The sequence below is a fragment of the Onychostruthus taczanowskii genome, unplaced genomic scaffold (genome assembly GCF_017590055.1).
Source record: "Onychostruthus taczanowskii isolate IOZ18803 unplaced genomic scaffold, ASM1759005v1 scaffold34, whole genome shotgun sequence".
NCBI classification, from domain to species: domain Eukaryota; kingdom Metazoa; phylum Chordata; class Aves; order Passeriformes; family Passeridae; genus Onychostruthus; species Onychostruthus taczanowskii.
The window spans coordinates 5,672,200-5,686,821 of NW_024500794.1; the positions used below are offsets into that span (position 1 = coordinate 5,672,200).

The 14,622-nt window shown below is 42.3% G+C and overlaps 1 protein-coding gene across 1 annotated transcript; it reads right to left on the bottom strand.

Annotated features, from left to right (window-relative positions):
* Positions 1-261: 261 nt before the first annotated feature.
* On the bottom strand, positions 262-8,549 carry CLDND1 (claudin domain containing 1). Its single transcript, XM_041410967.1, has 6 exons — positions 8,464-8,549; positions 7,906-8,075; positions 3,605-3,899; positions 2,294-2,401; positions 1,771-1,908; positions 262-1,677 (listed from the first exon to the last, which is right to left on the bottom strand). The coding sequence occupies exons 3-6, from the start codon at positions 3,891-3,893 to the stop codon at positions 1,457-1,459; spliced, it is 756 nt and encodes a 251-aa protein (XP_041266901.1). The 5' UTR covers positions 3,894-3,899; positions 7,906-8,075; positions 8,464-8,549; the 3' UTR covers positions 262-1,456.
* Between the last annotated feature and the right edge of the window lie 6,073 nt (positions 8,550-14,622).

Below are 14,622 nucleotides of genomic sequence, written 5' to 3' on the forward strand. Positions count from 1 at the left end.
TCATCAGTGTATCCCACAGAATCCTAGCCATCACCTGTTTTGTCAGGAATTATTTCTCCTAAGGCATATTTTTATTAAACCTGAAGTAAGGAAGCAAGATGAGTCATGGCCTCAGAATTAAACAGTCTTGGAATACTGTTTTCTAGATATGACATGTCACCCAGTCTGGCTAGAGTTGCAGTGATTTAGAATAAATATAACATTTTTGAACTAATTAGAAATTATGGGATGTTGTGACCACCAATGATGAGCAGGAGAAAATTTAAAGTTAGCAGGAGCTCAAGAATTAAAAAAATCCAATCTAACATCATTTTTTCTGGTGACATTTCCATGAAAACAGAGAGTGATCTAGACACTGGTTCTTCCTTCCCCAAGGAAAATCCACTCTAGATCACTCCCTCACCCTCCCATCAGATTCATGCAATACGGACAATTTCTGAGTCTTTATTGTTACGATCAATATTTAATTTAAACAAGATGGGAAAAGAGCAGCACCTTTTTAAAAAACCCTGTTGTGTGCTATCCAGGATAAACAGATGAGGTTTAAAAAAAGTTAAGTTTATATATGTCCATATACATACACTAAACCAAATCAAAACTAAAAAACTGGTGAGGAGGTCATTTTCAACAAGAGAGAAGAAAGCCTTATTCCACATCAAGCAAAAACACCACAAATTAAGATTAGAGTGCATAATCACATGTAGTGCAGATACCAAACTAGCCTGGGTCCTGGAAGCAGTGGAGCTACAAAAGGACAGAGCTCCATGAGGGCCATTTTATCCCACTCCTTGGCAGAAGCAAATCCAGAGTGTGCCTTCAGGAGAGTGTACTGTACAGGCAGTGCCACAGCTGCCTGCTCTGCCTCCAGCAGTTTTGGCAGATGCCACAAAATGCAGCAACCTAGTGGTAACAGGAGATCCAGAGCCGAGCTACAGACTAAATTAGCTACAGTATTTCCATAACAGAGGTTTCTGAATTCCCTCATGTCTCTTGGGTGCTCCCTGTAGGTGCTGCCTGCTTCAGTCACACAGCAGACAGCTCCTGATTATGTATTATTTGTGCACTGAGGTTCTCATTCTTGCGTACCTGCACCTTTTCTTGTCTCTCTTCCACCCCACTACACCACGTCTATTTCCTCCAGGCTGACAAGGTAATAAAATTAGGAAGGGGCATGTACATCTAACTAAGGGGAACTGTCAACAACCAAACACAGCTTAAAAAATAATCACAATTCTTAAAAAAGCCCAATTAAAAAACCTGTTCAAGTTCTGCAGACTTCTGGCAGGCTTTGGTCATTTAGCCCAGAGGTCTTTGTCTTCAGGGCCTGCAGGCTAAATTGTCTTGACTGGCAAGAAGCATGCAGTACATAATAAAATTCTGACTGAAAGAAAAAAGTAGTAAGGGCTGGGGGAGAAGAGGCTCTAACATGGAAAGCCCAGACTGCAGTAGCAGCACTTTATGCCACACGGTAGGCTTTCAGGAGGGTGAATTCCTTCCTGTTGGTGCGAGCTGCCCAGATGAAAAGAGCAGCTGCCATGAACTGCAAAGGTGCTGACACACAGGCGAGGCAGAAGGACCAGCCAAATTCACCCCTCACATCCTCGGGCAGAGGCAGCTTCCTATGGAGCAACTCAATCCCAGCTACATAGCATCCAACGAGGCCCAGCGTACACAGCCCTGGGGAGGGAAGCAGCAAAGCACAGTGAGCTCACCCACAGAGTGCTCCAGGGCTACTCTTGAGCTTCTGGAGGAGGATGGCAGGACACTTACCTGCTAGGAAATGCAGGACTCCAGTGGCAATGGCTGGGTAAAGGCTGCGACAGGCACAAGCACAGAGCCCAATCAGAGCCCCAAAGCACATGAGGCCAATGCTGACAAAGGGCAGGAGAAACTGCAACCGCCAGAGATCTGAATGTGAACAAACCACACCAGTCAGGTTTGCTGAAAACGGGCTAGAAAAAGATCTTCTCCCACCATCTGAACATTCCCTTCTACTCTACCGTCTCTGCTTCATCAGGCATTCCACATTCATAGTCAAAAACGACCAAAGATTTCATTGAAACAGAACGAACCTAATTTTTTAACTCACAAATCCCTGTACTGCATTCATAGGTAAAATCCTTGCTAACACATCTATGTCTTCCTTTTAAACTTTGACCTACTGCCTGTGCAACTGTAAAAAACAATAAATGGTGAGCAAGAGAGACAGAAGCTTTCCTCACTAGTGACTGAATTTGAGAAAAACCTTTTTTTAATTCTACTTGTTTATCTACCAGAAGTGAAAGACACTTACAAGTCCGATTCAAATCCGTGCCACTGTTGTGATTTCCAGGCTCTATGTACTTTTCCACAAACTGATCAGAGAGGGAGAAACTGATGCATGTTGTAGTCATATCAGTTTCTGGGAGTAGAAATAAAGAAAAAGCTGCCGTTAGGTGTCTCCCCTCAACCCTCTTTCCCCCCCTTTCAAATCCTCCTTTCCCAATAATTTGAGCTACGAAGCTCCTCAGAGTTCAATTTGTAAAAAAAATCACCTCTCCAAACGAATCTGTATGTTTTCCTATGATGTAGTTGGCACAATGTGGTACTGCATTAAGGGATACCATTCTAACATGCAGAATCTTCAAGCTTCCTTGGATTATCCACAAAGAATTGTGCCATGTGTAACAGGCTGGCAAAGTTATGTGGTGGCACATGATGCTCAACTATGTTGTCACATACTCTTGAGCTCAAGGTCCCTTAACTAAGGTGTGCTTATCTCCATATGCAGAATGTGGTCTCGTACTAACAGTTAAATCAAAAATGGGACAGAAAGGCCTATTTAAAGAACATGAAGGATTTGCTTCTTTACACTTAGTTTCTACCTCAGAATTTTCTCTGAGAATACCACTGAGCAGAACTGGTTTAACTGTCTTCCAAAATAAGTATTTTCATGAGAGAGGGAAAAAAAAAAGTATTTCACCCAAGTTTTTTTCTCCACAAAATGTAGTTGAAGTACATCTTTAAGAGAGTTCAAAATGAAGGAGTTCACACATACAGTAAGTACTCAAAATTAACTTTGAAGCAATTAAAATAAATATTTACCACATATTTTATCCCCCAATGATTAAAAAAACCAACAAATATTTCACTCTATATCCATTCAAGGAATCCAAGGTGTGCTGATGCAATGATGGGATATTTGTGATGTGAAACAAGTGAATGACTAGCTAAAAGGAACGAGTGCCTCCTTGATAAAGTAGTGTTTTTATTCCATTGCTGAACCCCAGGATCTGTCCTAAAAAGACAGTAACTAGTAGAGCAACTATAAAGGTATCCCCATTTGGACAGCTGAGGCAAAATAAAAATCAAGCTTGTAAGACTAAATTTAGATCAAGTATCATGTGTCAAAACCAGAAACTGCAGCACTGACAGCAATGACAGCCACAGACCATTTCACCCTTTGCTTTAAAAATCTGGACTGTCTTTATTAAAAACCCAACCAACCAAAACAAAAGCTCGAAATAAGCCTTCTGGAGGAACAAAGTGGCATGAACCTGTTCTGAGAAAGTTAGCACACAGCACCCCAGGGAAGCCAGGGAAGTGGTAATTGCTCCAGAGATACCTGGTGGGCTGTACCAGTGAGAATTTTTGGGTACAGTGATGCACCTCCGCCACAATCCAACCGTGCCGTTGCACCGGAAGAGCGCATCTGTGTACGTCTTCTCATCTGCATCTTTGCTGACAAACTCCTCCCAGATGCTTTTACCAGCCTCACTAACATTCTCGGCCGGGGACAGGGTGTGGTACTCATACCAGAAGTCGGTGCCGATGGAGGCGGCCATGTAGATGGTGGAGATGAGGCTGAGCACGCAGGCAATCACCAGCGCTGTAGCAAACCGGTTATCCATCATGGCGCCCTGGGTGGGAACACAGGGACAAGTGAGCAATGCTACAACGTTATCCCAGCAGCGCCATACTGCAAGGTCCCCTCGGGATGTGCAGACCTTCCTTTTCCTACCTGCTAGAATCAAAGGAACACTGAGCAAATCTACAGTGCTGGCCAGCGTCCACTGGATCTGCCAGTTCCAAGCAGGGATAATGTCCTGGAGAGCGTGCTCTCCCAGCCATACTGCACTGGCTGCTCGCTCTGAAACAGCAACTGACAGAACACCAACTTGTCCCCAAAGCAGAAGACACAGCTTGCTGCCATTTGTGATCCTGATCGCAAATGGGAACGTCAGAGACTCCATCCACAACGCCCAGGAAGAAGACTTAGCTTTCCTTAAGAGATTACCAAGAGTAGAAGTTATTTTTATCCTGCCACCCCATACGGCTTTCACAGCTTGTGTTTACAGCAAAGATAAGAATCACAGGCATGCTGAAAAAGCCCTTCCAGGCTGCTCACAAAGGGCAGCCATGCCAAGGTGCTGGAATGCCTTTAGGGAAGAGAGAAATGTATCTATGCACTACAGACAGAACAGGAAGGAAGCACTGGAAGACAAGTTTGGGAATTATGGTAAATGCTGCAATAATGCTACAGTATATACTGTGGTATTTTTGAAGATCTAGGACAACGGGGTGCCCTGTTTCATAGGAACAACGGGACAAAACCGAAAGGCCTTCATATCTTCATATGCTCCCACAAGGCCTTTGCTCTGTGTCCCTCTCTTAGGGATCCTTTGTGGGGTCATGCTCCCAAGTGGCATAGATTCAGGGTCAAAGGAGGCATAGGGAAAATACAAATATCACACAGGCTTATGACAGCATCATGACTTTAACGAGTAACTGATTGGTAATATGAGAAATGTTTTGTGGCTGCAATGCACCAGAGGACTCCTCCCAGATGCCAGTTTTTCTCATGCGCTTTCTATGCTTGATTAAATTTATGGATTATTATGAATCAGGCTTGAGGCACTTGACAGGAAAAAAAAAATTGAAACTAGCTCAGCAGCTAGAGGTAGGCTGGTGGCAGGAGCTACTATCTAATCAGCTCGTCTCTTGCTTGTCTCCTCCCTTCTCCCACACACTTTGATCAAAATATTTTGCTCTACTTTCTTTGCAACTAAAAGAACCGCAACTGGAAACAGCAAGTGCCTTAAACCTCAACATTCACAAGAAAAAAAATAGTGAAGTGCCTCAAGTCAGACTTGTCAGTAAGAAATTATGAACTAAGAAACAAACTGCAAATTAAAGAAGGGAATTTCAAAGGCATCAATGTTTGCTGTTAACAACACCATTCTTATTTCTTTTCCTCTCCATCTGCTCCTCTATTTGTCTGAAACTGGCTAACAAGGATGAGAAATTATGTGTTCCCATATCATTTCCTGTGCTTCATTTCCATATTAAATGAGCCACACTCTCTGCAACATCCATCCTTGAACTGCATCCTGAGCAATGAGAAAGAATAGAACAGATTTGTGGTGAACTGACAAGAAACACCCATTTAAAATACTGCAAAGTTTGCATACTGCAACTTACTTAAATAATAATCTACCAACTGTGAACTTCTATAAGATAACAGAAATATTCAGAGGGAGAACACATCATATCCAGTTTTATTTATGTGGAAAACAGAATCAAGCCCAGACTTGGAAGCAAATTCTCTGTGCAGTATTTAATCCCTGGTTATGTACTTCCACTCTCCAATATCCCAGCGTCTTGCTCCAGGTACACAGGAGGACATATGGGATAGGGAGAGCAAGCTGCTGTATAGATGTGACCTCACCATTGAACCCCACTGAGTCAAGTGACAGATCCCTGCCCCCGAAGCAAACAGGGCAAGCAGCACCTGCAGGGCCAAAGCTGCTGCCCAGCTGAGCTCAGAGCTGAGCAGATCACTCTCCCAGCAAGCAGCAGAACAGGCTGCTGGGCAGGCTGCTCTGGATTTTCCACTATATTGTAATCACATATACTGCAGGAGGAACTCTCTGCAACAGACTCCTCTCTCTTTAGAAAAGGCTCTCTCTGGATGGAAGGAACACAACCCACAAGCTCCATCCTCAGAGTAGTGTCTGGTGACAAGGAATGTAACCAGGGCCACTGATCTGCTGTCACTACCTTTCAATATAAAGCCTGACTATGACAAAGCCCTATCAAATTTATACCTAACACAGAGAAAGAAAAGAACTGGCCCAAAAGTCTTTACTTTCAGCTACATATCCCTGCTGCCACGTGCAGAACACTGCTGCTGGTAGCATCCCTACCAGATCACCATTAAAAAACAACCACAGACTTCTGGACCACTCTTCTGTGTGCTGGTGTGCTGTGAACAAGGCAGAGCTGATGTCAGCTGGCAACCAAGAACAGTTCATAAGCAAAATGAAGGCTTAATCATCAAACAGCAAATGAGAGCTTTGCCCAGCATTCATTATCTACTTGGTAAAAGGGACATGGCAATCCATGGACACTCAGTCCTTGTAATGTTACTGCAGGCATAGGCAGAGAACAGCCAAGGGGACTACAGACCCCAAAATCCAGCGGGTGGCTTTGTGTGAAATTTATCAAAATGACTTTCAGTATGGACAGGACAGTGATAAGCAAGGCAAGAGTGGACCCCCAATTCCTTACAATAAAGGCCTCCTCAGTGCTTCTGCCTAACACTTCAACTACTTACAGAAAAGATGAAGAACTCTTCAGCACTTCATGCAAAGCTTGAACCAGTTTTTCCTGTCAGTAGACTTGACTACCCTGCCCATTCACTGCATATCCCTTACATCTTCATTTACAGGAAACAAGCCCTCCATCAAATGAGGTGTCTTTTAAAAGAGAGAATCATCCTGCCAGCCCCAGGCCGAGCTCAATGGAAGCAGTGAGCACAGTCAGTAAGAAATAACAACCAAAGAAGACCATGAAGAAACACACTGCCTGTTTATGGGATTAATGCCATGCTTTGGAAAGGATTCTGTGCAGAACAATGTGTAGGAGGTGCTTTAGAATAAACTTACTTATGAAAAAAATAACATTACTACTACCAAAGATGACACTAATTATAAAGACATAAAGATGATAACAAAAATGCTTTTTAACCACAGGCTGTCAACAAGAGCCTTCATTCTTATAACACGTTTGCTAAAAATGCTTTTTATCCACAGGCTGTCAACAAGAGCCTTCATTGTTATAACAGGTTTGCTCTTATAGCTCTGATAGCATGTTTTTGTCTAACAGGAGATACTATTTCAAACTTATAACACGTTTGCTCTTATAGCTCTGACAGTAAGTATGTTTTTGTCTAACAGGAGATACTATTTCAAATACAGCTGAAACTAAGCTATACAACGAATTTAAGATAACAGTAGGTGGTTGCAAACAGGCAAAAGTGCTTAATGAGATACTGCAATTATATTAATTTTTTAAAAGAAGTGAGACACATAAAATTTTTTACATTTTCAGAAAAGAAAATTTTTGAAAAAAGCTCAAAAAAGCAAAGGTAAAGACCAAACTGGAAGCAATACACAACAGAATGACTAAATTACATGCACTTCAAAAAAAAAGGAAAAACAAAGGGGACAAGTCAGTAGAGTTGGGAAAGTAAAAACAAAGAATGGAACAAAAATAAGCATTCTGGCAAAAAATCAACTCTAAGACTGAAGACTGGACAGTCTTTGTAAGAAGTTACTGTACCATGGCAGAAAGGAATACAAAAACATGCATATTTTTGTCTTGTTGCTGAGGTCACTCCTTTCAGCCAACAGTGCATCACCACATTTAAGAAACTCCTTTTACGTGACCTCACAAAAGAGTCCCTGCTGCATTCGCTGGCATTCTCTCAGGAAACATGCCAGCAGCCAAAAAGGGGTTTGGCAGAAGGCCTACAAGAGGGTGCAAATACGGGGAGAGGGCTGGAAGCAACACCAAGCTGGATCGTCCGTTTGATATTCAGGGCAACGAAACGTTAGCAAAGATTGCTACCAAACACTTTTTTACCTTCAGAGATGCTCAGAGTCCCTCAGGACGCACAGCTCCGATGATTCCCGGCCTCTTCAGAGGCACAGAGTTGTTTGTGTCCTGTGGCCAGCGGAGAGCATGAAACACGAACTTCCCTTCTACCCTGACTCTTCCATTCATTCAGCTTCTTCCACACCACCACAAGTGACCTACAAGCAAACAGCAAACCGAATGGCTGGACATCATCATTTTACTCTGAAATTACTTCACCGGCATCTCCCAGTGCTATCATTAACGAAAAAAAAAAATATATATAAATATATACATATAAGAGGGAGAGGGGAAATTACTTGAAGAGCCCTCAGGCCAAGAGCACCTGTCCCTGCAGGACCAGCCCAGCACCGGGCCGGGCCGGCCGGCCATCCCCACGGGGAGCGACCGCCCCTGGGGGTCTCGGGCCTCCCAGGCGTCAGCCCCGCGAGGGGGTGGACAGCCGCGGGCCGACAGCAAACCCAAGGGGAACAGCCGGAGCCCTCTGCCCCATCCCCCGCCTCAGCCCAATATCCCCTCACCGGCCCGGCCCGGCCCGGCACCCACCGCCCATCGCCGCCGCCGCCTCGCACCCGGGCCGGCCCCGCTTCCGCCCGCCGCGCCCGCCCGCGCGGGGCACGCTGGGCGATGTAGTTCTGCCGCCCCCTTCCGGAGCCGCCGGCTCCAGCAGCCCTGGGGAGCTCTTCCCGACGGCTTCTCGCCCTTTCTGTGGGGAAATTCGTGCTCGTGGAATTCCTGAACCTCCCCGGCACTGCGTCCTCTCCTCCTGTCGCTGTTTACCTGGGAGAAGAGGCTGATCCCCACCTGGCTGCACTCTCCTTTCTAGTTCTTGTTTCTCTTGATTGCTTGTAAAAAATGGTGACTTGACAGCCTGGCTGAATGACTCGAGAAAACACCAAGTAAGGGGAAAAAAGATTTCAGGAAAATAGCAAAAATTGTCAACACTGGCTCCATGCCCCAAACTGGCTGTTTCCCTCTATCTGTGGCACATGAAGCCATGGAAAGTACGAGAGGATTCTTAGAAGTGGTTAACAACTCCCACGGCTGAGAGACCAGTCCACCCAGTCTTGGTTTTACAAACAAGCAAACATTCAGGAAAAACCCCAGAAACGTCTGAGGCTTTCACACCTCTGAGGACTTCTGGGGAGCCATCCCACCCAACTCCTCTGCCAAACATCCTGGGAGCACTTTTGCAGCCAGGTCAGAAATGAGGATGCAAAGGTGAAAACAGTTGTAGAAGAAACTTCTCGGGTTTGATGCAACATTATTTTTTTAATTTTAAAACCTCCAGAAATTACATTTAATTGAATAAATTTCTGTCTATATGCCCCACGTTCTGGAACGTGAAGCTGTCTCACCAACACCTCATAATGTAACTGCCTACAAAGGCATATATTGGGGTATGTCTGGGATTTCTAAAATACTCTAAAGACTCTAAAATACTTAACATATTTATTGGTGGCTTGGAAGAAAGCAGAGTATTGCTGATAAACCTCATAGATGACACGAGGGAAGGGTAAATAATGACATGGAGAAGGCACTGGGACAGGGTGACCTGATCATGTCGCAGCTGGGGCAAGCAAACATGCATTTCAATAAGGTCATTGATGAGCTCATTAATTTAAAAGCAAAGACTGGAGGCTACACTTACCTGACATAAGATTTTATCCTGGGAAATGAAAAATGAAAAGGAAAAATGTTGGTGAAGTACCAACTGCCAAGAAGTGGCCCCCCGCCCAAAAAAACCCCTACTTTCCTGTAACCTCAGATGTACAAACTGAGAAATCACAAGGAGAAAAGATGTGGTATCACATCTAGAATTGCTGCTGACTCTGAAATAGCATGTCTAGTTTTGATACTTTGACAAAGTAGAGATAAACCTGATAAGGGATATGAAAATCACTGAGCAATTAGAAAATCTCTCTCAATGAAATGTATCACGGAAGGTCAGTGAATTTTATTTAGAAAAGAGGAGTTTATTTAAGGAGTTAATTTATTGAACTAAGGACTTACAAGACTATAAAATATGTGTAGTAGCAATAGGGAAGAAAAAAAATCAGGAACTTCTTTCTGTATACCTGGAAAAGCTATCAAAGCTTAAAGCCAGAAAACATTAAAAGAAAAAAAAGTCAACAGAATCCCTGTGTATTCTAAGTCATGGTAAAAGCAGAATCTGAACCGTCTACTGTAAAGTGTAGTGAATTATGTAAAAATAGCACATCTTCAGGTTTTCTCCTACAAGATCTAATTTTGTAAAAATGAAAATCAATTCTGAAAAACTTTGCAGCCACTGCTACTTCCATTATTAAATTAGGCTACCGTGACCTCTTCTTTTTCCTAATCTGTCCTGATCAATGTGAAATGTGCAGCTGCTCAAAAGCATCTGGAGCAAAGAGATGCATTTTCATTTTATTTCCTTACAATCAAATACTCTCTACAGACTTCGCCTGGACTTTTTTTTGTTGGAAAAATACCCTTCTATATACTACGAGTAAGCCAATAAAAACACTGCAAGTGAATGCATGGGGTCATTCCTTGCCAACAACTATCTTTTTTTCTTTTTTCTTTTTTCTTTTCCTTTCACACCTCCTCAATGTGCCTCAGCAGAACTGCTGGTTGATCTGTTTAATTACAGAACAGGATCAGTTGGGAAGATTTTAAAAGTGAAAGTTTGCTTAATTTACAAGCACGAAGAGAATAATGCTGAGGGAATAGTGCTGAGGGCTGTAGCATAAATGCTGTTCCTGCTTTTTGCAAATGTTTCTGTGCTAGCAGACCTGGATCACAAGCATTACTAACTTCTCAAGCACTGACAGAGACTTTAACATCAGAGTGCTTCAAACAAAACAAACAAAACCAAAACCCCAATATGTTGCAAAAAATAATTAAACTGTTTAGTACAAAATGTCTGTAATTTTAGTTCTCACAATCTAAGGAAGTAAACATTTGTAGGAGGTGGCACCGTCTGTATTAAATGAAGCTGATATAGAATGAAAAAATAACAAAACCTTCATATATCATGTTCACATCAGGAGTTATTGATTCAGACTGAAAAGGTATTCAAAAGTCTGCCTGTTTTTTTCCAAAACTACTAGTTAATTTACAAGATGCCACCTCCCACAAGAAATATTCTCTTTACAATAATGAAAAGGGCAGTTTTAGTTATAGGTACCATCTATGAGCATTTTACACAGCCTGAGTGAGTAGAAAATCCTCTGATTCCCCTCTCTGTGCAGTTTGCCTGGTTTTATTTCTGCCTTCTTTATTTTTCTTTAATATTTTTGTGGCACAGGACACAGTAGTATAATTTTCACAGACAGAAAACGTTCTAGATGTGCTTCTCCTAAATACCATGAATAGCACTGGGACATTATAATGATACTCATCCTCTATTTCAGTGGTCTCCAAACCTTTTTATCATGTGCCTTGTCAGTAAAAACTTTTTGATCAGGCACTCCTAGTAATGTAAATATTTTTTAAGTATACACATGTACGACCACACCAATATATAATGTACATTATAAAACATCCACAAAAATAGAAATGAAAAAAGGATAAGTGGCAAGAAACAATAATTAACATTTAAAAAGTAAGTGTACAAAAATATTTTCTTCCTGCACTGCATTTTGTAGACTGCTGCTCTCAGCAGGAACTATTTCTGTCTATCCTGATGCATTGCCTCAGTGGCCACAATTTTACCTGAACAGGTTCCACCCTTTCCTTGTTGAGAGATGAAACTTCCATTGGTTAGCCTGCATGAGGTTGCCTCTGAGCATGCCTTTAACTAGCCATAGCATAATAGGACAGTTTCAGCCAATTTAGTGTAGGTTTTTTGATTTTTGCTTTTTTTAATTAAGTCTGTTTCTTATGTGGTTTTTAAAGTAAAATCACTCAGAAACAACTACACTTTATTTTGCAGCCAAATGAACCTCTGTCCTTCTCAGCATTTATCACTATTAATAATTTACAGATATGCAGCTTATTTTATCTAGATGACTGTGCTTATATAAAAGTGCATGTACGAGCTGGAATAAAATGACATTTAAACTATCAGTAAAACAGAGGGTGTAAAACAACAACAAAAAGGAACAAAAGAAAAAAATAAACAACCCAAAAAACCAAACCCACACCTTGCTACCTGAAATGATTCAACTGCAGAAATTTGTAAGGGGGAGGTGGTGTGTGTAATAAAGAAAATCAGCAACAGTGCCTACTTTCTGTGCAGATATTTTCCCCACAAATTATGTGACTGCCTACCACGATACAGGCAGTGCAGAACCACGAACAAAAACGTGAAAGCTTTTCCCTTGCTGCTGTTGGAAACACCTCCACATGCCTATCAGGAAGATTTGAGGAATGATGCAATCTCCGACCTGGCATATCTCACAGGTGCATTTGAGAGAGGCAGAACTGCCAGAGGAACATAAATCTAAGGCAGATCTGGCCAAATGCAGGGCCACCATCACAGTACCTGCTCTGATTGTCTGGTTACAAAAGTTAAGTTGGTTTTCAGCTGGAAAACTACTCAGAACCCAGAAGCTTTATTTTTTTTCAGAGCTGCATCAAGGGCTGGACAAGATGGGTATCCCAGACTGAAGAACATACACCTGAGCCAAACCAGTAGCTGGTTGCTTCAGCAGAGAAATTTTTGGAGGGGAAAGGGTTTACATGTACCTGGTGAAGCCTGGGAGGAGGAAAATGCTGTGGAAATGCAGGAGTAGGATGAGGAGAGGATGGAGTCTGTCCTCCTGAGCTTTCTGGAGTATCTCTGCAGGAGTGTTAGGGGAGGAATTTCCACGTACTCAGCATTTTTGAGAGCTTGGCTCCATCTCAGGAAAAAGAGATGCGGGAAGAGTAAGACCCTACATGATGCCCTAAGTGAATCACTATCACATAAAAACACCCCAGACTACTGACAAACATGCCTGCTGCTGCTCCACTCAGATAATTATAGATCACTTTATCATTCCTAAGAATGCTTTAGATTATCTCCACAACTCTTCTGCCCAGATAAGGAAGTGTCACATGTGCAATATGGCAACATGCAGTGACATCCCTGTGTCTGGTTAGAGCATTCCAGAAATACACAGCAAATTCAGTAGAGAAGAGTTGGTCCCTGTTGGAAAAGGCTTACTATTTAATTTTTTTTATTTTAGTGGGTAAGGCTATTAATCTAAAGGGAGACAACATAGTGAGGAACCACAAACACAGGAATACACAGACATAAATGTATTTTTATGATGCCTTTAAGCTTTTTTAAGTTACTCACTTTTTTGCTTGCTCTGAGATAGAGAGGAAAGGAGTGAATTTTACGGAGTATGATGTAGTGTGCAATGGAGGGAAGAGAAGTTTGTGTCTGAATTCTAAAGCTTGTAACTGCTTGTAAGCTGTTATATTCTAACTGCAGAGTAAAATAATACGTAGATCCACCTTTGCAAGAAAGGCAGGCAGAACAAGTGTAGAATTGACTGTAGGGTCCAGCTGGTCTCCTGCCCTAGTACTAATGGAAAGAGAATGCCTCTATTTCCCAGTGCCTCTTGGAAAAAGCCAAAAAACCAAAACAAAACAGAACTAAAACACATTCCTTGAAGCAGCAATAAGCAAAGATCACATAAAATTCACCTCTGCACTGAATTCATCAACTATTGTTTTTGTAAAGTGTAAGCTACTTGGGCACTTTTACACAAGTCTTTGCTGAAAACTCAATGTATTCTTTGTACTTTTCAGATGGTGAGAGGATGATTTTTAGCCTTTGTTTTCTTGCAGGTTTACACTTGATGTCGCTTGCATGCAAATTGCAATGTCCTCAATGCAACCTGATTTTAAGACTTTTAGGAGTTTGGTTCTGTGCTTCCTTCTCTCAGCTTTGCCAGGGAAGAAATAAACTGGTACACAAATCAGTACTGCAACTGACCACTGACAAGTCTCTCATAAAGAAAAAGACTTGCAGCAGCAGTACCTACTCGCTGTAATCACCACAGAAGAGACTTTTACATTTCATTGAAAATAAGAACTGTGTTTTGGGCAATCGGGTGCAGGAAATTACTTCTAGAATAACAACAAGACCTTTTACAAATCTGTGGAGTTTTTTTACTCTGAACAGAGTCACTGCCTCTTGCTTAGAAGAGAATATAATGATTTTTAGGGTGAATGCTTACAACCCACTTTGATATAGCAGAAGATGATTTTTCGCCTGTTATTCTTTACAGGTTCACACTTACTTCTGTGGCATACAAATCAATAATCTTAGCCAGGCAGTTTTTATACATCTTGAGCCTTTTTCAGAGTTTGTGATCACTGAATTACACTCACTAACTTAACGCTTACACATTCCATAAAAATAGCCAGCTGGAGTCCACTAGTGCCCTACAGCTAGGAAGGCAGTTGTGTATAAGTGGGTACTTATTAGATATCAGCACATCACGTGAGCCAGTGCCCACCTAAATTCTCTTCCATCCAGCAGCCAGTCGTTTTACAGCAGCTTCTGCTTTTCCAGGTGCCTGGAAGTCTACCAGGCACCTGCTGCACAGGAGCACATAACCTGAGCACTGGGAGAGTGAATCTGAGTGCATCCAAAGTGCTCTGGAGGGACTGAGTCGCTGTGCATGCAATTTGGAGTTGCTCTTTGCATGTGGAGACACATACATTTGCAATCTGTCTGCCCAGGGATGGAGTATGCACCAAGAGGCGATTTCTTCAAAGCTT

Excerpts from the sequence above, each read along its gene's own strand:
- CLDND1 (XM_041410967.1), bottom strand. The coding sequence starts at position 3,893 with ATGATGGATAACCGGTTTGCTACAGCGCTGGTGATTGCCTGCGTGCTC. Across the intron at positions 2,402-3,604 it reads TCACTGGTACAGCCCACCAG|AAACTGATATGACTACAACA; the intron begins GTATCTCTGGAG and ends TTCTACTCCCAG. Across the intron at positions 1,678-1,770 it reads AGTCCTGCATTTCCTAGCAG|GGCTGTGTACGCTGGGCCTC; the intron begins GTAAGTGTCCTG and ends TTCCCTCCCCAG.